This window comes from Melanostigma gelatinosum (genome assembly GCF_949748355.1).
Source record: "Melanostigma gelatinosum genome assembly, chromosome: 18".
Lineage (NCBI taxonomy): Eukaryota > Metazoa > Chordata > Actinopteri > Perciformes > Zoarcidae > Melanostigma > Melanostigma gelatinosum.
This window is the reverse complement of record NC_136651.1, coordinates 1,369,198-1,393,406: the sequence shown is the minus strand read 5'-3', so window position 1 is coordinate 1,393,406 and position 24,209 is coordinate 1,369,198. Positions and strand designations below refer to the sequence as shown.

The window sequence follows — 24,209 nt, the reverse complement described above, 5'->3', positions numbered from 1 at the left end:
TGATCGAAGCTGTCAACAATGGAGACTTTGAGGCGTACGCGTGAGTCCACCTCTTCTTCTTCCTCTTCTTCTTCCTCTTCTTCTTCCTCCCATCAGCTTGTAGGAAAAAGTCTGATTTCAATCCTGCAAAGTGAGCTCTAAAGCCCCCCCCCTCTCCGCCTCAGAGAACCATTCATCTGTTGTGTTCCATCTTTGCATTAAAAGATTAAAGAGTAATTACGGTCATCTTTTTGTGTCCTCTCTACCACACAATTAAGAATAATGCTTTGAGGGGGGAGGGGCCTGTTTCCCCTCGGACCACGACAATAGATGGAAAGATGTGCGTGATTAAAAGCAGAATACTCATAATGATGTGATAATCAGTCAAAAGTGTGAGATACCGAGTCACAAAGTTTAGATTCTTACTCATAGAATTATAAGATCGATCACAACATCCTGAATCTAAATTATGAGATAATAAGTCAAACTATTGATTCACTACGTCAACAGTATAAGACTGAGTCAAGATTATTAAAGTCAGTACTGTACAGAAGATTATGACTTATTGAGTTGACATTTTGAGTTGTTACGAGACAGGAAGTCAAAGATTAAAGTTGAGTTGTGTCGCAAAGTCAAAATGATAACATCGTGAGTCACAAGTCAACATTATGAGAAATGATTGAAATAAATAAGTTACGAAGTCAGAATTGAGGTCTGAAAACACACTCAGCGCTGATGGAACGTGATCTTCTGACTCTCATCCTGTTTCCACAGGAAGATCTGCGACGCTGGTCTCACCTCGTTTGAGCCCGAGGGGCTCGGGAACCTGGTGGAGGGGATGGACTTCCACAGGTTCTACTTCGACAACCGTAAGACGGCAGTTCAAACGTGTTTCGTGACTCCAATGTCCTGACTGAGCTGCTGGTGAAGTCTGATCTCTCTCTCTCTCTCTCTCTCTCTCTCTCTCTCTCTCTCTCTCTTTTCATCAGTGCTCTCCAAGAACAGCAAACCCATCCACACCACCATCCTCAACCCCCACGTGCACGTGATCGGCGACGAGGCCGCCTGCATCGCCTACATCCGCCTGACGCAGTTCGTCGACGGGCACGGCCAACCCCGCTCCAGCCAATCAGAAGAGACCCGAGTGTGGCACCGCAGAGAGAGCCGGTGGCAAAACGTCCACTTCCACTGCTCGGGAGCTCCCGCTGCCCCGCTGCAGGGCTGAGGTACAGAACCGCCACAGCAACACCCGCAGCACAGGACCGGCAATCAACAACAATGTGGAATGTGCCGCTGTGGAAGTTGCCCAAAAAGTCAGTTGTTGCACGTTTAAACTTGCTGTTTGCAGATAAACGTCACCGTGTCTCACGTCTCTCCAGGTGGACGAGCCTGAGGAGCCGAGGAGGAGCCGAGGAGGAGCCGAGGAGGAGCCGAGGAGGAGCCGAGAGGAGCCGAGAGGAGCCGAGGAGGAGCAAGAGGACAGTCTGAGTGATGGAGGTGCAGCTGGGTGGAGATTATTTTGGGGGATCGTGGTCGTCCACCTCGCTCTTCTGTCTCTCTGTCTCTCCAACAACAGACATCTTCATCATCATCATCAAACCTGCACTACAGCACCCCCCCCCCCCCCCGCCCGACACACCTGGACAGCACCTGTCCTCCTCTTCTACATCTTCATCCCTGAAGATCGGCCCTTTTACGTCTCCTCACACATTGTCGTTACTCAGCTTCTCGTGTTGTTATGGCTGCGGTCTGTTGTGCTCTTTCGACTGTGCCGTATATTTATTCGTCATTTTAAACCTTTCATTCTTGTATCTATGGATTTATTCATTTTGTAGTAACGAGCATGACTGCTACCTGTGTTCTTAATACCAGTGGCTGCTTTTCTTCTGCACGACCGTTCTGTGTTGTTATCTCGATGGAGCTTTCATTTCGTTCTCTGGAGTGTGTAGTTGACTCTGAAGCGACGCCTCAGTGTGTTGACCCCCCCCCCCGAGCTGCAGTGAAAACCAAGCAGCATGCCAACAATATACAATATTACCGCCGTCCTGCATTGATTCTCTGTGCTGAACATTGCAAGCTAGCTGCTGAAATGATGACACTGGTTGACAATGATAGTATCACGCTGTTCATGTAGTTTCATCGTGGTGACGTGACGATTATGCTGTAGATGGTATTTAATTGCATGACATTGCAAGTTAATAACATTGGTGAGTTGGGTGTTATCGTGCATTTTTGATTTTCTTCTCTTTTTGGACTGAGCTTCTGGTGAGCTATGATCTATTGCCTCTACTTTCTGGGCTTTGTACGTGCATAACCTATTTATTTGTGTTGACATGATGAGTGTAGTGGTGATATAGGAAATATTCCACAACAGGGTCCAGGCAGAATATGACTTCCAGAGAAATGCTGGATCCAGATCAGCTTCTAAAATAGCTCTTCGCTGAATCAAAGACAAAAAAAAAACAGTGAAGTTAAGAGGCTTCTGTCTCATGAGAACCTTCGTCTTTGTGACAAAGCACTAACCCGTCCTCTAGAGGGCGCCACCGTCTCCCACATGACAGAGAATTACTGTAAAGCTGAGTCAAAGACAGGGTTCAGCATACAGTTCTGATCTTTGCTGCATCTGATGAGCCGAGTGTGAGGAAGACGAAAACCAACAGGCCGTCGTCCGTTATGAGTTTCAAACAGCGTTCAGGAGGACGTTACGATCGCTTCCACTCAAATTTCACGAGAGTTTCAACGTGCAAAACTGTAAATACATCAAACTAAACGAAGAGTACAGAGAATAAAATATCCAACAATGAAACATATCGATAAAGATAATTAGAGTGAAATAAGCAAATCAAATATTTGAGCTTTTTAGAAATCACACGTGAGAAGCCAAAGTTTATTTGTTGCACATTTCAGCAATAATGCATAAAAACTACATTTTACATAAAAAATGAGAAGACAAAGTGCAAAATGAACGCGTTATTAAGAGACATTTAAATACAATTTCAAACGCTTATTAAAAAGCCAAGAGCACAGAAAAATAGAAACCAGCTCAAATAGAATAAGAGAAGTTTAACATGCAAGAATAAAAGCTGCAATTATTGAATCAAAAAGTGGTGAGTTCAAAGAAGAGAGTTAGTTCCAGAGAGATGGTACATAAATAAAATAACAGAATAAGTTGTAATTATTGAGGCTCTTGCTGATATGTGCTGTCTGTATTCTAATGTTCAAAATAAGAATTTAACGAGAGAGTTTATCTCTTTAAAACATTGGAACTAAACCCACAATGTAGCTGTGTGTTGTATGAACAAACCTGCATCATAACCCAGCGACACGCTGCAGCTTCTTTGTTCATGTGTCATGCTGCGGTGACAGCAGCAGTGCAGTCTCTTCAGTGGCATCACGGAGCCGTCGTCCTGACTCCATGCGTCAGTGTTTGGACACTCGGACGCCATTTGAACTTCTTCAGAAGAGCCTCTGCACTTGTTTCCTCTTTGAGACTTCTGTGTGTGGAAGAAAAGCTTCTCTGGTTTCTTTTCTTTCAAGATGTATTACCCTGCAATGATGACGATGGGGTGCATTCCAAGTCGTATCAATATTAAACATGTGATCAGATGTAATCAAGTGTGTGAACCAATAAAAATGACAACGCAGAGCGCTGTGGATCTGTTTATGTGTGTGTGTGTGTGTGTGTGTGTGTGTGCGTGTGTGTGTGTGTGTGGACCAGAGGTCAACCTGAGCCAGCAGAAACAGCTCGGGGATCAATCGATCAATCAGAGACGAGAACAGTGAAATAGATTTACAGAAGAAGTAAACTCCTGATGTACATGTCCTTTTACTGAAGTAAAACTTGAACCACTGAGAGTTGTTTGGTGTATTTTGAGTACAGGAAGTTCACTCAGGGGCTCTTTAGATAATCAGTGACTCGGGACAAAGGTTGATGTTTATTGCTCTGTTTGAATGAAGTACATCTGGCTCTGAACCAGAACATATACGTGTACCTGATGTAAAAGTACAACCGGTTACACATCGAGTTCTACCTCAACAGAGTCCAGGAGATCAGACAGACAGTAAAACTGTGTTGGTCATAAAGTAATATTTGTTATGAACTTCATCAGAAATAATTCATAAATCAGTTTGGTGCAGAGTGATGTACTTAAACACAATATTGAGATGTAAGTATTTCAATGTTGTGCTACTTTATACTTCTACTGTTCTTACATTCGTTGGGAGATATTTGTAGTTTACGTATTTTCATTGAATATATTCAATATTGTAACTTTTAGGCTACTTTGGGCTATTTCAGAGGACAATTATAACTCAAATAACTTTCACTTAACTTTGACGATTTAAGTTGTAATGGAGATTAAAGAATAGAGCAGTTTATGAATTAATTATGAATTATTGATGAACATAATTTGAATATTAAAATATAGGAATATTTAATATAATTGAATATAATAATTTACTGCTTTAATCAGGCTATTAATCTATCTTACTTCCCTCCTTTTAGTTTTTTTATTTTTGTTTGTTTTGTAAACCACTTTTTATCTTAATATTGTTTTTATTGTTATTATTGTATTAAATATATTTGATAAATACTAAACCATGTTTAATCTTGATGTACAATATAAATACAAGGGTATTAAACCTTATATTTTAATACACTTTATGTTGCCAATCAACAAACGTTAATGTGTCATAATCCATCGATTCATTGTTTATATACTTCTTAGAAAGTTGAAATACATTTATAAAATATTTTACTATAAAATAAAGTGCTATCTTTTGTACATTATGTGTTTTAATAAACAGTTTCACGATTTTCTTTCCCTTCTTTTTTTTCTGACGCAACCGCACTGGTTTTCTACTGACGGCGCCGGCCGGCGTGACGTAGATCAGCACCAGAGTGATTAGACAGTGCCCGAGCTCGCGACTCACCTTCTCGGTCCCACACGCGACGTCCTGCTCGCGCTCACGAGACAGGAGAAGAGTGCTGCTCGTTTACTACACCGGGAGGCTGCGGATTAAAAAGTCACGCGAGCGGCAGCAGAGAAAGGTAACGAACGAACTCGTAAAAAAAGGAAACGTTAAGATAAAGTTTGAGTGTGGAGACGAGTATTGATGTTACGTTAACGGCCCGAGTCTCGTGTGGGAGTCCTGCGCGTGACTACAACAGTTTGAAAGCGCTCGAGCGCGGAGCGGTTGGTGTGTGTGAGTGAACGTAACATTACTGCTGTGTGGGGACATACTGCTGTCAGAGGGGCAGAGGGTTCACACAGAAAAATAATGGTTCTTAACTGGTTCTTTAAGAACCATCAACCACTAAAGAACCATTTTATCTGTTGGATGGTTCTACATGTTTGTCATATAGTTATTTGGGATATTAAAGGATTCATTTGTCAACTGAGCTAAAGTTACAGCACTGAGTTTCATTGTCATCAATAAAAAGATAAAGACGGTGATATTCCTTCATTACAGTAAACACTAGTTTATTTAGGCACCAGTTCTGCTGCCCTAAAAATGCTCACTAGAACACCTAATGTGGATTAATCCACCGCTAAAAAGAATCCATTAAAAAAATTGGATAAAAGCTAAAATGCTCCGGTGTTTTTGGAAATGTGAATTCTTGGTTTTGATCAAGCTGCAACATCCGGTTCTTTAAAGTGAAGTCAAAGCTTCATGTGTTTAAGCTGCATTCTATCTAGTGTCCACCAGGGGGCGACTCCTCTGGTTGTATAGAAGTCTATAGAAAATGACTCTACTTCTCTCTTGATTTATTCCCTCAGTAAACATTGTAAACATGAGTTTATGTCTCAATCTCTAGTTTCAAGTCTTCTTCAATACAGCATGATGTTCATTTAGTACATTATGGTCCATTTAGAGTCACACAGACCATAAAGCAGGGGATGCTTTAGGGCGGGGCTACTGTGATTGACAGGTCACTGCTGCTACCATACACAACGTCTCTACGTCCCTCCTCCGCATTACAAATATAGTCACTTCTGTTCGTTGGTTGCGGAAAAAAACAACATGGCGACGGCCGTAATCCAAGATGGCGACGGCGAACTGGAGGTTTCAAAACGTCAGTCCACAAACCAACGGGTGACGTCAAGTTGGTTACTTCACTTCTTACACAGGGTCTATGTGTTCTATGCCATCTTATCCTTTAAGGTTACTATCAATATTTACATTATTTACATTTACGCTCAACAGGATCCAGGAGACGATCGGAGAAGGAGTCGTGCAGAAGTTAACCCCAAAGCAGGAGGAACGAGAGGAGCAGCTGCTGAAGGAGCGTGTGAGGGCCTCCTGGTCTACGGGAACGTGCTGCCATATTGTTTTTCCAGGAAGGGACGGGGTTTTTTTGGGAGCTGTGGCTGATCTGCAGCCATGCACCGCTTAAGGACTACAGTCGCAAGGCTTCGGCCTTTAGCGGCTGCGCAGACGGCCCCGAGCCAATCACAGCCCAGGACGTTTAAGCCCGCAAGGCGCCTGAACACATCGGCGGCTGCTGAGCCCTTTCTTAACGGCACCAGCTCCAACTATGTGGAGGAGATGTACTATGCATGGCTGGAGAATCCCAGGAATGTGCACAAGGTACTTGTACCCCTCCTATGTCTTGTGTTTGATGTCACACCTGCTTGAAAACTTGAATTTTGCTCATGCACATACGCAAAACAGGTTCAGCGCTTATGCACAATGAGTGTGTGTCTTCACTCTGGTAAAACTTCTTCCTCTTCCTCTCAGTGATTACAGATACCGTAGTATCTGTAGTAGGCTAAAGGTACTAATACACACTGCTGGTGCTTTGTGTGTTTGTTATGCGTGTTTGAATAGCAGAACAGAGCAAACAGTGAATGACAGATAGGAAAGCAGAGAGAGAAACAAACACTGTGAATGTGTTTCTAGTCAAAAACACAGTTACATCAGTTGTTTCACATCGAAAGATGTTGAGATAGTTAAATATGTGTTGTAGTGTCATTCGAAATCAAGTCAACAAGAGATAAAAATGAGTTTTGAGGAGGGCTATCAGAGAGAATACTGAGTTCAACAGCTACCAGATTACCCTTAAATATACTTTACAATGTGTGACATATTTCGATATGAAGTCCTCGTGAGATTCATGCATGTGGGGGTTAAAAAATACAGAATAACTCTTTTGGGAGATAAACACGAGGAGTTGTTTTTGTGTTTTAAACTCCTCAAAGTTGCAAAAGTAATGAGTGGAAAGGGTTTGATATCCCAAGAAGGTGAACCTCCCTGTTAGCTCAGAGGGAAGAATTAGCTGTTAGCATGTAGTGATCTGGGTTTTTAATAAGGTGGCGGACACACAAACATGTATTTTCATGCTCCCCTTCAGCGGTTAAAAATACTTATTGACACCTGTATTTAAAGTTTCTTATGCGGAAGTTAATCTATTTTATAATGCTCATGTTATTTAAGCTGTATAAGGCCTCTGTGCTTTTAACCCATTGGTGGATTTGGACACGCTCTCCGTGAGAGCTAACGTTATGCCGTCTCCGTTAGCGTTGTTACTGCTACGACAAACTGCCATTTCTCACTTAAATTCCACGCATTAGCTAAGATGTCTATCAAAGTGAGTACTAATGTTACGTTAACGGGCAGAGTCCGTGTGGGAGTCCTGCATCGGTTTGAAAGCACTGAAGCGCGGAACGGTTGGTGTGTGTGTGTGTGTGTGTGTGTGTGTGAGTGAACGTAACATTACCACTGTGTGGGGACACGTGGTGCAGATTAATCTTTTTAAACCTTATTTAAAACCTTATAAATCATTATTTAAAATAATCGAGATGAGGAAACTCTTAATATATAAAAACGTATTTATCGAACAGACTAATAATAATTCAGCTGGATGGATGGAGCTCTGTCCCCACGGATGGTTCGGAGGTCTAACAACAATGAACAGACAAAACAGAGAATATATGCGCGTTATCTCGTCTCCTCTCCCTTCACCCCCCCCCCCCTCCGGCCGCTGCCTCCACCAAGGCCACGTTCGCAGCCTCTCCGTGGGAATAGTTAAGACTATATGCAGCTTTAGTGACGCAACTTATAACTAAGGACGGGATGATACATTTCCCCACCAGGACATACCGCTTGTTTTTTTTGCACAATAAGCCTTAATAGTAATTACTCATAACTCATACGTCATAATAATAATAATAATACGACTTCATTCCACACCATTAGTGCTCAAAGGCCCGGAGATGACTTGAATTACTGACTCATTCCACCAACAACTTTCTCCTCGTCATAAATGACCTGCGAGCTTCTTCTGAGAAGTCAAAACAGAACACAGAATAGCTATTTTTGAATCCAACCTCACATACAAGACCAGCATTTACAAACAAATCCTCCAAATGACTGGAAAGGCTGATGACATGTCAGGTTGCTGCCAAGCTTATCTACAACCTTTGTCTTTGTTGGGCCAAGTAGAACAGCCTCATATTTACAACCAGCAAACTGATGAACATCATGAAATAGATTAACTTGGAACTCTCGGACACATATTCACACTGTAGAGCCGTCATTAGATAAGTCATAATGAGGTTCCAACGAGACTGTTTCTTAGTGACGGAACCTTTAAGCTTTTTGCAAGCGACACAGTTAAAGTTAAGTGAAGGAACATTTATAAAAGAGTGTCAACATTTTGTTTAGAACATCTAAACATGAAGAAATATATGTATTTAATAGCAAAGTCTCCTCTATTCAAACAAAAGCTCCCTTTTTAAAAGCTTAGTGCGACAATATCGCAGCATCGTGTTCCGTTTAACATCTTTTATGTTTAATATTACAATCCAACTCATAGCCATGACAATTATTGCAGTCTAACAGCACCATTAATTACATTTATATTACATTTATATAACCACGATATGTATGTAAAGTCATATTTGTTCAAAGCGTGTTGAATAACTTGTCTACCTTCACCCCTCTCCTGTTGCTCCCTGCAGTCCTGGGACATATTATTCCGTAACGCTGACGCTGGAGCGCCGCCTGGTTCGGCCCACCAGAGCCCCCCACCCCTCAGTGGGTCTCCTCGGGGACCGGCCAGTGTTCAGGCACTGGTGGGTTCCCAGTCCAATGTGGAGAAGGTGGTGAGGGATCATCTGGCAGTGCATTCACTCATACGAGCGTACCAGGTAAACTACAAACTCAGGAGCGACGTAGAGACGCCGGACACGTCTCTGGTAGAGACCTGTCAATCACAGTAGCCCCGCCCTAAAGCATCCCCTGCTTCATGGTCTATTAGAGACCTGTCAATCACTGTAGCCCCGCCCTAAAGCATCCCCTGCTTTATGGTCTATTAGAGACCTGTCAATCACTGTAGCCCCGCCCTAAAGCATCCCCTGCTTTATGGTCTGTGTGACTCTAAATGGACCATAATGTACTAAATGAACATCATGCTGTATTGAAGAAGACTTGAAACTAGAGATTGAGACATAAACTCATGTTTACAATGTTTACAACAATTCACATTTCCTAAAAGCATTGTAGCTTTCAGCCAACCTTTTCAATGGACGATTCTTAGCGGTGTATTAATCCACATTCGGTGTTCTCGTGAGCATTTAGGGCAGCAGAACTGGTGCCTAAATAAACGAGTGTTTACTGTAATGAAGGAATATCACCGTCTTTATCTTTTTATTGATGACAATGAAACTCAGTGCTGTAACTTCATCTCAGTTGTAGATCCGTTGATAAACCTCAGTGGCGTACAGGCGGTAGTCTACAATACATCCTATATATCAGCCAGCTGCACATACAAAAGTACTTATGATGCAGAATGCCCGGTTCATACTGTTATGTTATTATGGACTGTATATTATATTTTCTTGGTTTGACTGATGCTTGGACATGTCATTTAAATGTTGCAGCTGGTTGAGATGAAGACAATTATAGCAATAAGTAACGATAGCTGTCAGATAAATGTCTTGGAGTAAAATAGTACTCAAAGAAAGTAGTGAAGTAGAAGTATTCAGAGCATGAAATGGAAATATTTCAGTAGTAATGTCCTTAGCTGCGTTCCACCTCTGCTCAAGTTTAGCCCTCCTCAGTTAGCTTAGCGAGCTAAAGGAATGTTCGGACGTTGGATTTAAAAAGCTTTGACCCAGAACCTCATTCTGCAGACACACACACACACACACACACACACACACACGCTGAGCTGTGTTCTCTGTTCAAAAGGTCCGAGGACATCACATAGCCAAGCTGGACCCTCTGGAGATCAGCTGTGTGGACTTTGACGATGCCCCGTGTGCTGTTGGTTTCCAGAACGTTGGTGAGGAACATGAACCTGTTTTCATGTTTACTCTCCCGCTCCTTCCCGCTTCCTGGTTTCATTTCTCACAAACAGTTATCCAATCCCAGCCCTGCGTTCTTCACACCTTTCTCCATGTGACACGCTCATCAACTCCCTCTGCTCATCTCGAGGGATCGCCCCGACAATCTGACCTCGTCACTCTCACCGACTATTAACGTGTCCACAAGGCAATCTTACATCTCACAAAACTTAGCCAAGAACTTAATTTGACAGTGGCTTGATTGTGGACGTTTTTTGGGTTTATATCTGACTTCCTGCAGCTGTTTCACCTCTGTATGTAGATATAGAGGAGTCATTCTAACACAGCAATTCTGAATGTAATACAATGAAAGAAACATGACTTAAAGATAATATGTTCCATTTCTGCCAATAGATCCTCATAAATGCTACAGATTATATCTTAAAGCTGTATTTACCTCACTGAAGCTGTTATCTATGTCAGCGGTTCCCAAACTTTTTAGGCCGCGCACCCCCTTCTACATCCCGACTGGGTTCGCGCACCCCCCCCCCCCCTTAATAAAAAATAAAAAAAAGAAGCAACAGAGCCTTTTAAGCCTTCATAGCCGCATAAGAATCGGACCAATGAGAGAACAGTTTGCTCGCGCGTGGCATTTGTTTACAAGATTTAGTCCGCTGTTAAATGTTGCAGTGTGAACACAAACCGAACAAAGGAGCAACTGCAACATTGTATCATATTAATCCCTGAATCAGAACAAAGCAAACGAACTGAAGATGTGAAAACGCCCTGAAACACTGCAACAAAGTTTCAATATCTTTCAGTGACACAAGGCGTCACTTTTAAAGAGCAATACGGATGCGAGGACACACGCACAGGCTCAGAGGCAGATTATCACATTTAATTTACAATTAATGAGCGACTAATGTAGCCAGGATGTCTTCGGACAAAGCATCGATGCGGAGACACAGTGTTGTTGGACACCGGGATCATGTCCAACTTTTTTGCTTCTTTCTCCCCAATCATACATTCCACCATCTCTCTGGCAGCTGGTGAGCTCACGTCTTCAGTGATTGTGTGCGGTAGCCCCTTTCTCGCTATTCTGTAACCAGATATGAAGCCCGTAGTGCGTCATTTATAGACCAACACATGAATGAGACTGCAGTTGTTTTTGGCTGTTTTGTAACTCCTCCAATTTCGATATAAACAATGTAAGGGGCTTTTGACTTGCACTGGCATGCTTGGTGTTCAGGTGGCGACGTAAATAAGAGCTTCAGACTGTTAGCCAGAACCTCACTGCACACCACGCACTGTGGCTTTGGGGAATCTGCGTTGCCAATCCAAGTGAAGCCCAGACACACATACGTTTCATCATATTTCCTCTTTTTTTTCCCAGTCTGATGCTCACTCTCGTTTCCTCTTTTTCACCTTGACTCCGCGATGGGCCGATGTGCTCCCGATTTGTCTGTGCTGCACCTCTCCGTTCCCCTCGCCTCCGATTCCTCTCTCTCTCTCTGTCCCTCTCCTCTTTTACGACTGATAGCTTCAGATGTCCCACCTGACAGTTTTAAAATTAAAATTACATTTTTTTTAAATATTTAATATTGTTACACCATCAGACCGCCATTACACTTTTCCTCTCGCGCACCCCCTAGAGGCAGCTCGCGCACCCCCAGGGGTGCGCGAGCTGCCTCTAGGGGGTGCCTCTAGTGCCTCTAGTGCCTCTAGTGCGCACCCCACTTTGGGAATCCCTGATCTATGTTATCTGAATCCAAACGAACCCTTTAAAACACAAAAGTCACACAATAAACAAAGTGAGTGGCCGATGGAGGCAGCAGCAGCTCCGCTGTCCTGAGAGGTGGAATCAGAGTTCAGTGAAAGGAGTCGTGTGTTGGTGAGATCAGAGGCAGCAGCTTCAGTGTCTGACAGCAAGGTAAAGAGGTGGAAACATTCTCTACACAGCGGTCACGTGAACTGATGGAGATTCCTTCAGGAGTCTAGAATACGTCCTCAGCAGAACATTGCTTTGTTCCATCTACTGTAGTAGAACACTGACTACAGAGAAGAACCTCACACAGCCAACTCACGCTTTAGGGTAAAACAGAAAGTATATCAAAAAAGAAGTGATGCTTCATGGTGAAACTGATCCTTTTCCTCTTTGATTGTGGCAGCAGAGGGTTTTAGAAAGTGCGTTGGCGTAGGAGCGGCATCAGCCTCGTCACTCCTTTTCTCTCAAAGACGCCTCGGACCGTGGGAACATGTGTCTCTATTTTCTGAGGTTTTATGGACCAAATAAGGAGTGAATTACTGGAGACAGTAACCTGCAGACGAGCCGATAGTGGAGCAGGTAGTCGTTAGTTGAAGCCCAGTTATGGTTAACCCGAGAAATGTTGCTGAAAGTGACAAAATGTGTTTTACATGTTCATGACCAGGTCAGTTTCAGACGTTATTAAAGTGCAGACTTAACAGAAGAACAGCCTGTTAACGTTCACAAACATTAATAAGCGCAGAGTTTATTGCCTCTTAGAAAAAGTAATTTAATGAATAAACATTTCTATTCATAATAGCTCGTTATGATAGAGGAGTAAATACACCTGGTAACAACCTAAGAGTTGTTTTATTGTTACTTATTATGAACAATCTGTTCATGACCCATCAGGCACCGCACGGACAGTCTGACAGTAAGAAGTGCTGCAGTAGAAAGTTCATTTGTTCTCATGTCTCAAACATATTGTTATCCAGATGATAACTCATTAATTCATTCCTTATAAGTCACGTTTGTCCACACGTGCATCTTATCAGCACATTGTGTGCAGCAGCTTATAGTTCCTGAGGAGACGACGTGCTTTAGGGTTGTGAACACAACACTTGACGCACCTCTCAGGTCCGATGTCTGGGAAGCGATCTGTGACGATGAATCGTTCTTTATTGGAGATGGCTCCATCGCTGTCAACTGAACATTGACGTGTCAGTGTAGTTGTTGTGCAAAGAGTTCAAACATATTGGAACGTGTGTGTGTGCGTGCGTGTGTGTGTGTGTGCCCCTGATGTAAAGGCCTCTGTGTGTGTGTGTGTGTGTGTGTGTGTGTGTGTGTGTGTGTGTGTGTGTGTGTGTGTGTGTGTGTGTGTGTGTGCCCCTGATGTAAAGGCCTCTGTGTGTGTGTGTGTGTGTGTGTGTGTGTGTGTGTGTGTGTGTGTGTGTGTGCCCCTGATGTAAAGGCCTCTGTGTGTGTGTGTGTGTGTGTGTGTGTGTGTGTGTGTGTGTGTGTGTGTGTGTGTGTGTGTGTGCCCCTGATGTAAAGGCCTCTGAGTTCAGAAGCGGGCTGATTGTTCGCGCTGTGATGGGACGTTTCCACAGTTGGAAGCGGTATTGTTGAGGTATTGTTGCGGTATTGTTGCGGTTTCGTTGCGGTTTCGTTGCGGTTTCCCTGCGCTCGGCTTTGTCCCGGTGGGCCTGAGGTTCACACAGGTCGGACAAAAGGTTGGCGCTGAAATCAGCCCATCAGAATAAATGAGAACAACAGTATGTGTGTGTTTGTGGTTCTCATTATGAAGAACGTCTGTGTCATCAGCTCGTAGGAGAACCTGCTTTTTGCTCTGCTTTTAGTTGTAACTACCTCGTGCTTGGCCTTCATCCGGGCCTGCGGTTCATCGTTGGCTTATTAAGTAGCATTGTGGTCGTCCTCTTTGTTGGCTTCTGGTGGAAGAGGTGAAGAGGATATTGAGCTACCGGGTGCGTGGCCTTTGCTCAGCAGCCGGTGGGGGACAAACAGACCCCAACCGGCCTCATCAAAGACAACAAAGTCTGTTTTCTGTCATGTGTGCGGCGCTTTACGGAGAGGAGGGAGAGTCTAAAGATCTCTTCTGCAGTGCTGACACAGACATAGATACAAGCTCCGCCCCCTCCTCTGATCCATAGCACGTTATCTCTGTTTGGTGCAACATGCTTCAGATAAACAGTCTCAGACGTGAAGGAGGACACTGATCTGAACGGATCTGCCTGAAGAAAGCTCAGCCTGTTAAAAGACGATATATTCAGTCCAGTTCTGACTCAGCAGGAACCCCGAGAGACCTTCTGGCCTCGTCAGGGATTCGAGGATATAATTACGTGACCGATTTCAATCCACAAAGCTGGTTTTACTCTTATGAGGAGAACGAAAACTCGCTACTGATGAGTCCAGAATGTGGTTCCATGGAGCTCAGTCTGCACTCTCGACGTCTAAAGATGAAGTCTGTGTGTAAATCTTTGCGGTGCTGCTTTCTGAGCTGCAACGATTAATCGATCAGTCCTTCAAAATAAAGATGAATTCAGATTAAAACATCTGTTTATGGAGTTAAAATAGTGAAGATTCCAGGAACTCTTGACTTCAGTGGTGTTTCCTGTTTCTCGGTTAAACATGTCAGTCACATGGTATGTTTCTGCCCCCCCCACACACGTGACCTGGGTTTCCTCCTCACGTGGTTGTCTTCGTGTCTCTGATACAGGTTTGTACGGACTGGCTGAGTCCGACTTGGACAAAGTGTTCCGTCTTCCCACCACCACCTTCATCGGAGGCAGCGAGAGCTCTTTGCCTCTCAGGGAGATCGTCCGACGCCTGGAGGTAAAACCACGCCCTGACAGCATTCCTCCAGCGATGATGACTTCACCTGTTCAGACAGAAGTTTAGATTGCTTCAGTTCATAATATTAATGGATAGAATAACCCGAACTAACCCCAAACCACCCGGAATGACCTCAAATGACAAGAAAACGTCTTTCATTTCAATTACATTCGATTCAACTTAATGTACTTTACAGCTTACAGGATATTCAACCTTTTGTTTCCTTATAATACATTTCATACTTGACTTGTTTCTTGACAGGGTTTGTATGAAGACAATAAAGTAGCTTATGAATATGAGATACGAGTTTATAGATCATAATGATCCCTCCTCGTCATACAGTCTATGTGCACATCTGTGAGTTACACTCTCGTCTTTTTGACTCAGTTCATTTTGTTAGTGCGCCCCCTGGTGTTCAGGAGAACAATGCAGAGCGTATAAGCGCCTCCGTTCACGCTCCGCAGTGTAAACATTGGTGAAGCCCAGAAGTTAGTTCTCATGTCACATCCTGCACGAGGCCGATACGCACAGCTTCAAGATGAGTTCACCCTTCTCTCTCGTCCAGATGTCCTACTGTCAGCACATCGGAGTGGAGTTCATGTTCATCAACGACATGGAGCAGTGCCAGTGGATCAGATGCAGGTTTGAGACACCGGGAGTCATGCGCTTCAGTCTGGAGGAGAAGAGGACTCTTCTGGCCAGGATGATCCGGTCCACAAGGTCGGTCTGAGTTCTGCACATTTGCTCATCACATCGTGGATGTTGTGAGACACAATGTGAAGCAGCAGCTGTTCACAGGTTCGAGGAGTTCCTCCAGAGGAAGTGGTCCTCTGAGAAACGCTTCGGTCTGGAGGGTTGCGAGTCGCTCATCCCGGCCCTGAAGACCATCATCGACGAGTCCAGCCAGAGCGGAGTGGAGCGTGTGATCATGGGGATGCCTCACAGGTCACCTGGTTACATCACTGTCATTCATGGTGCTGTTAGATGACAGCAGTCAGACTGCAGGTTCAAGAGCAAACTCTTTTTGAGCGCGTTGAAATGAATGATAATGATATCAATGATCTTATTTCAAAAAGATGCTGACCTTTGGACGTAATGCTCTGGAGTTCTAGGGAACGTCTCTTGTACTAACATGAAATGTGCTCCTCCGTCTCCAGAGGGAGGCTCAACGTTCTGGCCAACGTCATCCGGAAGGATCTCGAACAAATCTTCTGCCAGTTCGACTCTAAGCTGGAAGCGGCCGACGAGGTTTGAACATGAGCCGCTGACAGCAGAGCGACCTGTGATTAAAGCCGTTTGCGTGTTGATTGTTTCATCAATTATTTGTTTAGACTGTAAAAATTCAGAAAATTGGAATAAATATCCGTCCCAGTTTCTCAGAGCCTCGGGGGTATTTTAAATACACTTAAGATGAGAAGATCATTACCGCTCCTAATACATGACGAGAGCAGCCAATTAGCATAGCTTAGCATAAAGACTAGAAACAGCTGGCCTGGCTTTCTACGACGTCTTGTTTTCACGCTTTGGTTGGTGCATTGATTTAAACAAAGAGATTGAAGACGTCAAACAGTGAGATTCAGAGCAGCTGTTTGATGGATGTGTTACCTTTGGACACAGCCAAGCCAGCTGTTTCCCCCTGAAACAGTCTTTAATGCTAAGCTAAGCTAACCAGCTGTAGCTTCATATTATTCTATATTGAACTCTTGACAATAAAGCAAATAACCATATTTTCCAAAATGTCGAAATTGCTTGTTTTGACCGACCAACAGACCAAAACCCAACGATACTCAATTTAAAACGACTAAAGAGAGTAAAGCAGCGAATCGTCACGCTTGAGAAGCTGCAAACGTTTTGGGGTTTTGCTTCATAAGTCACCGAAATGATTGACCGACAATTCACGTTGTGTTGAAGACGAATCGATGTTCCAAACAGATGACGTGTCTGCCTCAGTGTGACGGCTTTGATTCTCTTCTGACTTCTCTGCTCTCAGGGTTCTGGCGATGTGAAGTATCACTTGGGGACGTACAACAAGAGGATGAACCGGGTCAGCGAGCGGGAGATCACCATGTCGCTCATGGCGAACCCGTCCCACCTGGAGGCCGTAGACCCGGTGGTTCAGGGGAAAACCAAAGCCGAGCAGTTCTACTGCGGAGACACGGAGGGCAAGAGGGTACGCTGGCTTTCACGCAAACGTACGGAGGGAGAAAGGCCCCTTTGCTCGTGTTTCTGACATTGTTGTACCTGACGATTGATGTCACAGGTGATGTCCGTCCTGCTTCACGGTGACGCTGCGTTTGCAGGTCAGGGTATCGTGTACGAGACGTTCCACCTGTCTGACCTGCCGTCCTACAGCACACATGGCACCATACACGTGGTGGTCAACAACCAGGTACGTCTGTCAGCGTTAAAGTGGGACAAACGGGTCAAGATGTTGAATATAAAACCAGTTTAGCTACATTCTGAAGAGTGAAGCCGATGCTTCACGTGTTAAAGCTGCATTCTCTCTAGTGTCCACCAGGGGGCGACTCCTCTGGTTGTATAGAAGTCTATAGAAAATGACTCTACTTCTCTCTTGATTTATTCCCTCAGTAAACATTGTAAACATGAGTTTATGTCTCAATCTCTAGTTTCAAGTCTTCTTCAATACAGCATGATGTTCATTTAGTACATTATGGTCCATTTAGAGTCACACAGACCATAAAGCAGGGGATGCTTTAGGGCGGGGCTACTGTGATTGACAGGTCGCTACGTCACTCCTCCTCAGTCCAGATATGGTCACTTCCTGTTCACCGGTTGCAAAAAAACAACACGGTGACCACCGTAAAAGATGGCGATGGTGAATTTGCCGAACTCTAAGCTTCAAAACATCCGTCCACAAACCAACGGGTGACGTCCCGATGACCACGTCCCCTTCTTACACCGTCGATGGAGGAAACGCCCCCATTCATCACGTTATTTGGGTTTTTTATTGATCCGCAGCCTGAAGCGATGAAAAGAGAGCAGATGTAGCCGGTTCGAGTGTGTTTGATGAATGAATTCATCCTCTCATCCACACAGATCGGGTTCACCACGGATCCCAGGATGGCGCGTTCGTCTCCGTATCCCACGGACGTGGCGCGCGTCGTCAACGCTCCCATCTTCCACGTCAACGCAGACGACCCGGAGGCTGTGATGTACGTGTGCAAAGTGGCAGCGCAGTGGAGGAACAGCTTCCATAAAGATGTAGTGGTAGACCTGGTGAGTCCACAGGGGGGGTAGACCTGGTGAGTCCACAGGGGGGGGGTAGACCTGGTGAGTCCACAGGAGGGGTAGACCTGGTGAGTCCACAGGGGGGGTAGACCTGGTGAGTCCACAGGGGGGGGGGGTAGACCTGGTGAGTCCACAGGAGGGGTAGACCTGGTGAGTCCACAGGGGGGGTAGACCTGGTGAGTCCACAGGGGGGGGGGGGTAGACCTGGTGAGTCCACAGGGGGGGTAGACCTGGTGAGTCCACAGGGGGGGGGTAGACCTGGTGAGTCCACAGGGGGGGGGTAGACCTGGTGAGTCCACAGGGGGGGTAGACCTGGTGAGTCCACAGGGGGGGTAGACCTGGTGAGTCCACAGGGGGGGGGGGGTAGACCTGGTGAGTCCACGGGAGGGGGGTAGACCTGGTGAGTCCACGGGAGGGGGGTAGACCTGGTGAGTCCACAGGGGGGGGGTAGACCTGGTGAGTCCACAGGGGGGGGGTAGACCTGGTGAGTCCACAGGGGGGGTAGACCTGGTGAGTCCACAGGGGGGGGGTAGACCTGGTGAGTCCACAGGAGGGGTAGACCTGGTGAGTCCACAGGAGGGGTAGACCTGGTGAGTCCACAGGGGGGGTAGACCTGGTGAGTCCACAGGGGGGGGGGGGTAGACCTGGTGAGTCCACAGGAGGGGTAGACCTGGTGAGTCCACAGGGGGGGTAGACCTGGTGAGTCCACAGGGGGGGGGGGTAGACCTGGTGAGTCCACAGGGGGGGTAGACCTGGTGAGTCCACAGGGGGGGTAGACCTGGTGAGTCCACAGGGGGGGGTAGACCTGGTGAGTCCACAGGGGGGGGGGGTAGACCTGGTGAGTCCACGGGAGGGGGGTAGACCTGGTGAGTCCACGGGAGGGGGGTAGACCTGGTGAGTCCACAGGGGGGGGTAGACCTGGGCTGAAGACAGAATGTACTGCCAAGAACCAAGAAGACCAAAGAAATAACCTCCACAATGCGGAGAAGGGACTGTGAATAAGTGTGAACTCATATCTCATAGTCATGGATATAGATAAGATAAGAGATAAGTTAAATGTTTATAACGATACAAAGGTTGAATATCCTGTAAACTTTGATTTGACTAAAAACATTGACTCAAATGTAGATTTTGAACACGTCCTGTTTCTAAAGCGTCTTTGTAAAGTCAGACATGTCGATAATCTTTTATTCGTGAATTGTTTGTGACAGTCACGTCTGAAGAGCTCTGATCAAACACGCAGTGAGCGGCTAGTTTTAAACACAGATTAACACAGAAGTGGACGTATGTTTGTCATGATAACCGATGAAAACACTGGATTGTGTTCAGAGGAGCGATGACTAAACTCTCCTCCTCACGCTCAGGTGTCTTACAGACGCAACGGCCACAACGAGATAGACGAGCCGATGTTCACGCAGCCGCTGATGTACAAGCAGATCAAGAAGCAGAAGGGAGTCCTGCAGAAGTTTGCCGAAAAAGTCATCGCCGAGGGCGTCGTCACGACAGCAGCGTACGAGGTGAAGATGCTGAGCGTGAACACTGCAGGAGGAGATGTAACATCTAAAATGTGTCTCCAAATGACTCGACTTGTGTCGTATATTTAGTTGCGTTGTGTTCTTACATTATTCCAGATGTTTCCAACGACGCTCACAGAAACCTGTAGTTTAATTACTGTTCGGGTTTCATTCAGTCGTGTCCGCTTCGTGCAGCGACTTTACATCTGAACACCTTTATTAGATCCGTGTGGTGTTCGTCAGCCGTCTGGATTAAGATGTCAGAGAAACAAGGTGAGCTAACGTTAGCGTTAGCTCGTCTCTCAACCCTTCCAGGACGTCCCGCGTCCTCCGAACAGCGGTTTAAATCAGCGGGCGAGGAGGAGACCTCTGCGGTACAAAACATTCTGAAACATGAACACTGAAGTTATCTGCAATGAAGACAAGACGACGATCCCACGCTGCTCCACCACGGCACCAACATATGTCTGCTGACGTCATTTTAAAGCAGTTCATTCTGTCGACTGTAAGAGAAATGAGGTGCCGTGTGGGAAACTCCATCAAACCCCGTCAGTGTGGGGAGCTTTGTATGAGCTCATCTTTCTCTTTCAGGAGGAAGTAGCGCGGTACGACAGAATATGCGAGGAGGCTTACGCTCGCTCCAAAGACGAGAAGATCCTTCACATCAAGCACTGGCTGGACTCGCCGTGGCCCGGTGAGGAGTCCTGTTCTTTACCCGTCTGACCTTTGACTCCCAGTCCGTGGTCTGAGCTGTGGTGTCTGTCCGTAGGCTTCTTCACAGCGGAGGGACAGCCCAAGAGCATGAGCTGCCCCCCCACTGGCATCAGTGAAGAAGAGCTCGGCCATATTGGAACCATCGCCGCTTCTGTCCCCGCGGAGGACTTCACCGTCCACGGAGGTACCGACCGCTCTCCTCCTCCGTCTTCACACCGGCAACCTCCAAAGGTGTCTCTTCTGATCTGCGTTTGCGTGCGTTTCAGGTTTGAGTCGTGTCCTAAAAGGCCGTGCGCTGATGGTGAAGCAGCGAGTGTGCGACTGGGCTCTCGGGGAATATATGGCCTTTGGCTCTCTGCTCAAAGACGGGATCCACGTTCGCCTCAGCGGACAGGATGTAGAGAGGGGAACGTTCAGGTAACGCAGACGGGAACCAGGAAGTGCATCGTTTCTCCAAACGGGGGTCCGAGTAGGTCCTCGAACAGACGTCTCGCTTCGTCTCTGGTGTCATATTTATCAATAAATGTCGTGAAAAAGCTTTTAAAATGCATTTTAGTGACGATTGCAAGTGACAAATAATTGTCTTGTGATTTTAGAGACCCCTGAAATTTAGCTATTGAGGCTTTCAAGAGGTCTCAGACCCCCCCGTGTTTCACACACTGGTTTAACTGGACGAGCTGGTTCACACCCATCAGCTACAGGAAGACACGGGTGAACATACTGGATGAAATGGAGTTCTTTCTCTCGGTAATTAGAAACGGATTAATGCTCTTTTTGTTGACACCGTTTTGCCTAATTATTCCTTTATTACGGGGCGATTGCACTGAAATCCCAGTTTAACCCTCTGAACCCCAAAACCAGACGGTCCAACGATTCCTTCAGAAAACGAAGCTTCAAATTGTGACATTTCATCAACGATGTTTTATTTAAAATAAACTGTTTGCTCTAAAAAGATCCTGTAAAACAAGTTAGAAATGATGGAAGAACTGTTCTGTTCCAGAGAGGAAGTGAAGTTAAGACCACAGAGAGCGAAATGTTCTCCCAGTTTGTTTCCTGTGATTGTGCTCCACAGCCATCGGCATCATGTTCTTCACGACCAGAACGTTGACAAGAGGATCTGCATCCCGATGAACTACGTCTCCCCCGATCAAGCTGCGTACACCGTCTGCAACAGCTCTCTGTCGGAGTACGGAGTGCTGGGTGAGCTTTTAAAGAGCTTCACCTGTGAATGAGTGAACACAGAAACTCAGACCCTGAAGGACAAAGATGTTCTTCAAGATTGTAGTTTTTTTGATGCACGAAGAGTGAAGAAAGCCAGACGTCCAGCTGGAGAAGGAGCTCTGTCAATGTTGTGTTTCGTTCTCTCTGTTCTCCGTCTGCAGGCTTTGAACTGGGCTTCGCCATGGCCAGTCCCAGCGCTCTGGTTCTGTGGGAGGCCCAGTTTGGAGACTTTCACAACACGGCTCAGTGCATCATCGACCAGTTCATCAGCTCCGGTCAGGCCAAGTGGGTCCGACAGAACGGCATCGTGCTGCTGCTTCCTCACGGCATGGAGGGAATGGTGCGAGCTAGGAAACCAGAAGTGTCCTTGATGCTGAACTACACTCTGTTACAAATACACAACTGATCTCTCTCTCTCTCTCTCTCTCTCTCTCTCTCTCTCTCTCTCTCTCTCTCTCTCTCTCTCTCTCTCTCTCTCCCCCTCTCCCTCTCTCTCTCTCTCTCTCTCAGGGTCCGGAGCACTCGTCTGCTCGCCCTGAAAGGTTTCTGCAGATGTGCAACGACGATCCTGATGTTTTCCCCGTGAGTTTGTGTCAGAAACGTTGATATTATTTGATAATATTTGAGTTTCCTGAGCACGCTGATGAGAAAATGCAACCCGCTGTATCCATAGCGACACGATACTTCCTGTTGACATCCTACAGAGCGTCATAGAACCCGTAGATCTCAGAATAGACTTCTAGCATCGAGTCAATAGCAGGAAAAATAGTCGGCGAACCACAGAAATGTGCAGAGACGGATTAAGAAGGAATCAGAACCACAGAGTCCACCTCCTCTGGTCCACCAGAGTCCTGATCTCTGTCCTGATGTCCACCTCTGTGAAGACTCAAGAGTCACCGACCTGCTGCTGCTTTCATCCGTCTCGTTCTGCTGCGACCAGACGTCAGACAGCAGGATGCATGAGCATGCTTCATGCATCTGGATTTGTGTTTCCTGTCTGTTTCTGTTGGGTGAGCCTCTGGACAGCAGCGTGATCTTGTTCTGTGTGTTGTGTCGTTCCTTAAAGTGCTTCTTTGTGTTTTGTCAGAAACTGTCGGAGGACTTTTCGGTGCGTCAGCTGTACGACTGTAACTGGATCGTCGTCAACTGCTCGACTCCCGCAAACTACTTCCACGTCCTCCGCAGGCAGATCCTGCAGCCCTTCAGGAAGCCCGTGAGTAGAGAGGAGAGGAATCAAAGCTCCACGTGATGTGCTTCAAGGACACTCAGCTCGTTTCCTTGTCTCCTCAGCTGATCGTGTTCACTCCCAAGTCGCTGCTGCGCCACCCGGAGGCCAAGTCCAGCTTTGACGACATGCTTCCAGGTAGAGGCGTGCGACGCTCTTCTCCTCTCAAACGCGCTCGCTCTCTCACTGCGTCGTGTTTGTTTCTCTGCAGCGACTCACTTCAAGCGTTTGATCCCAGACGACGGCGCTGCAGCCGCCGACCCGCAGCGGGTGAAGAGAGTCGTCTTCTGCTCCGGGAAGATCTACTACGAGCTGATCAGAGAGCGCGGCAGCAGAGGCCGGGACCAGGACGTGGCCGTGGTCCGCGTGGAACAGGTGAGAGAAGAGCTTCAGCGTCCTGGAGGCTGAAGCTCTTCAGTCACAAAGACGGTAACCAGGCAGAGTCTCCACATTCACACTCTGCTCGTAGAAATACCGCTCAAGAATACACACCGTCCACATGGCAGCTGTGCTGAGAGATATTTAGTTCATGTTTTGGAAAAATATAATTTGAAGATAGTCCAAATAAAGACGACAAATGATTTCTCGTGACGATGAAACTATTAAAACACTTAAACATTTACATTCTACATTTAGAATTCTTTTGGATCGATATGTTTAGAGTTTATTTCAGGAAGACTTTTCTTTTTATTCTGACAAATTCAAGACTTTTACTTTAGTTTATTGACTTTCATGAGCTTTTAGCTGAGGTTGCACATATTTTAGGGACTTGAAGCATTTGAAAGAACAGGATACACGTTAATATTCAGTGAGACGCCCACGCTCAGCTGATATCATTCATCAGGATGAACATCCATAAATCATCTTCATAGAAGGAAGATGCTTCTTATTACTGCAGAACTTCACTGAGAATCATCACCTCTTCTTCAGTATCAAAGTGATCCACTCATAGTCGTCTGTAGACCAATAGTGGATCATAGATAGTTCTGCAGATCATGTGAGCTTCAAGCTGTTGCGTCTCATCACCTCTGTCTCCGTGCTCTCAGCTCTCGCCGTTCCCGTTCGATCTGGTGAAAGCGGAGACGGATCGATACCTGAACGCTGACCTGGTCTGGTGCCAGGAAGAGCACAAGAACCAGGGCTACTACGACTACGTCAAGCCCCGCCTCCGCACCACCATCGGCCACACGCGGCCCGTCTGGTGAGGCCAGAACACAAACCTTAGAACATACAGAATGTGTGTGTGTATATATATATTATTATACATGTTATTCCTGTGTGTGTGTGTGTGTGTGTGTAGGTATGCCGGTCGTGACCCTGCAGCCGCTCCAGCGACCGGGAACAAAGCGACTCACCTGGCGGAGCTGCAGCGTTTCCTGGACACGGCCTTCGATCTGGAGGCGTTCTCAGGGAAAGAGTAG

At 46.0% G+C, this 24,209-nt stretch overlaps 2 protein-coding genes across 6 annotated transcripts in view; both read left to right on the top strand.

The window, feature by feature from the left end:
- The window catches only part of camk2b2 (calcium/calmodulin-dependent protein kinase (CaM kinase) II beta 2), a 43,104-nt gene extending 39,496 nt beyond the window's left edge, over window positions 1–3,608 (top strand). For all 3 annotated transcript variants that reach the window (XM_079289714.1, XM_079289716.1, XM_079289715.1), the window contains 4 exons: window positions 1–40; window positions 754–848; window positions 969–1,205; window positions 1,359–3,608. The exon at window positions 1–40 is cut by the window's left edge and continues 36 nt beyond it. In XM_079289714.1, the coding sequence (XP_079145840.1) occupies window positions 1–40; window positions 754–848; window positions 969–1,204 (371 nt within the window). In that variant the 3' untranslated portion in view covers window position 1,205; window positions 1,359–3,608. The remainder of the gene's footprint in view (window positions 41–753; window positions 849–968; window positions 1,206–1,358) is intronic.
- Window positions 3,609–6,363: 2,755 nt separating this feature from the next.
- On the top strand, window positions 6,364–24,209 carry ogdhb (oxoglutarate dehydrogenase b; the record flags this gene model as incomplete). Of its 3 annotated transcripts, none has more annotated exons than XM_079290154.1 (22): window positions 6,364–6,570; window positions 8,943–9,131; window positions 10,174–10,219; window positions 14,669–14,865; window positions 15,431–15,585; window positions 15,664–15,810; window positions 16,023–16,113; window positions 16,856–17,035; window positions 17,126–17,254; window positions 17,923–18,102; window positions 19,479–19,631; window positions 20,220–20,322; window positions 20,398–20,526; window positions 20,609–20,759; window positions 21,415–21,542; window positions 21,725–21,903; window positions 22,074–22,145; window positions 22,651–22,776; window positions 22,854–22,926; window positions 23,000–23,163; window positions 23,835–23,989; window positions 24,089–24,209. In XM_079290154.1, the coding sequence occupies 22 exons, from the start codon at window positions 6,364–6,366 to the stop codon at window positions 24,207–24,209; spliced, it is 3,075 nt and encodes a 1,024-aa protein (XP_079146280.1). The 3 variants fall into 3 exon arrangements, with proteins under 3 accessions (XP_079146280.1, XP_079146281.1, XP_079146279.1); XM_079290155.1 differs by having other exon boundaries at window positions 10,174–10,267; window positions 14,750–14,865; XM_079290153.1 differs by having other exon boundaries at window positions 10,174–10,267.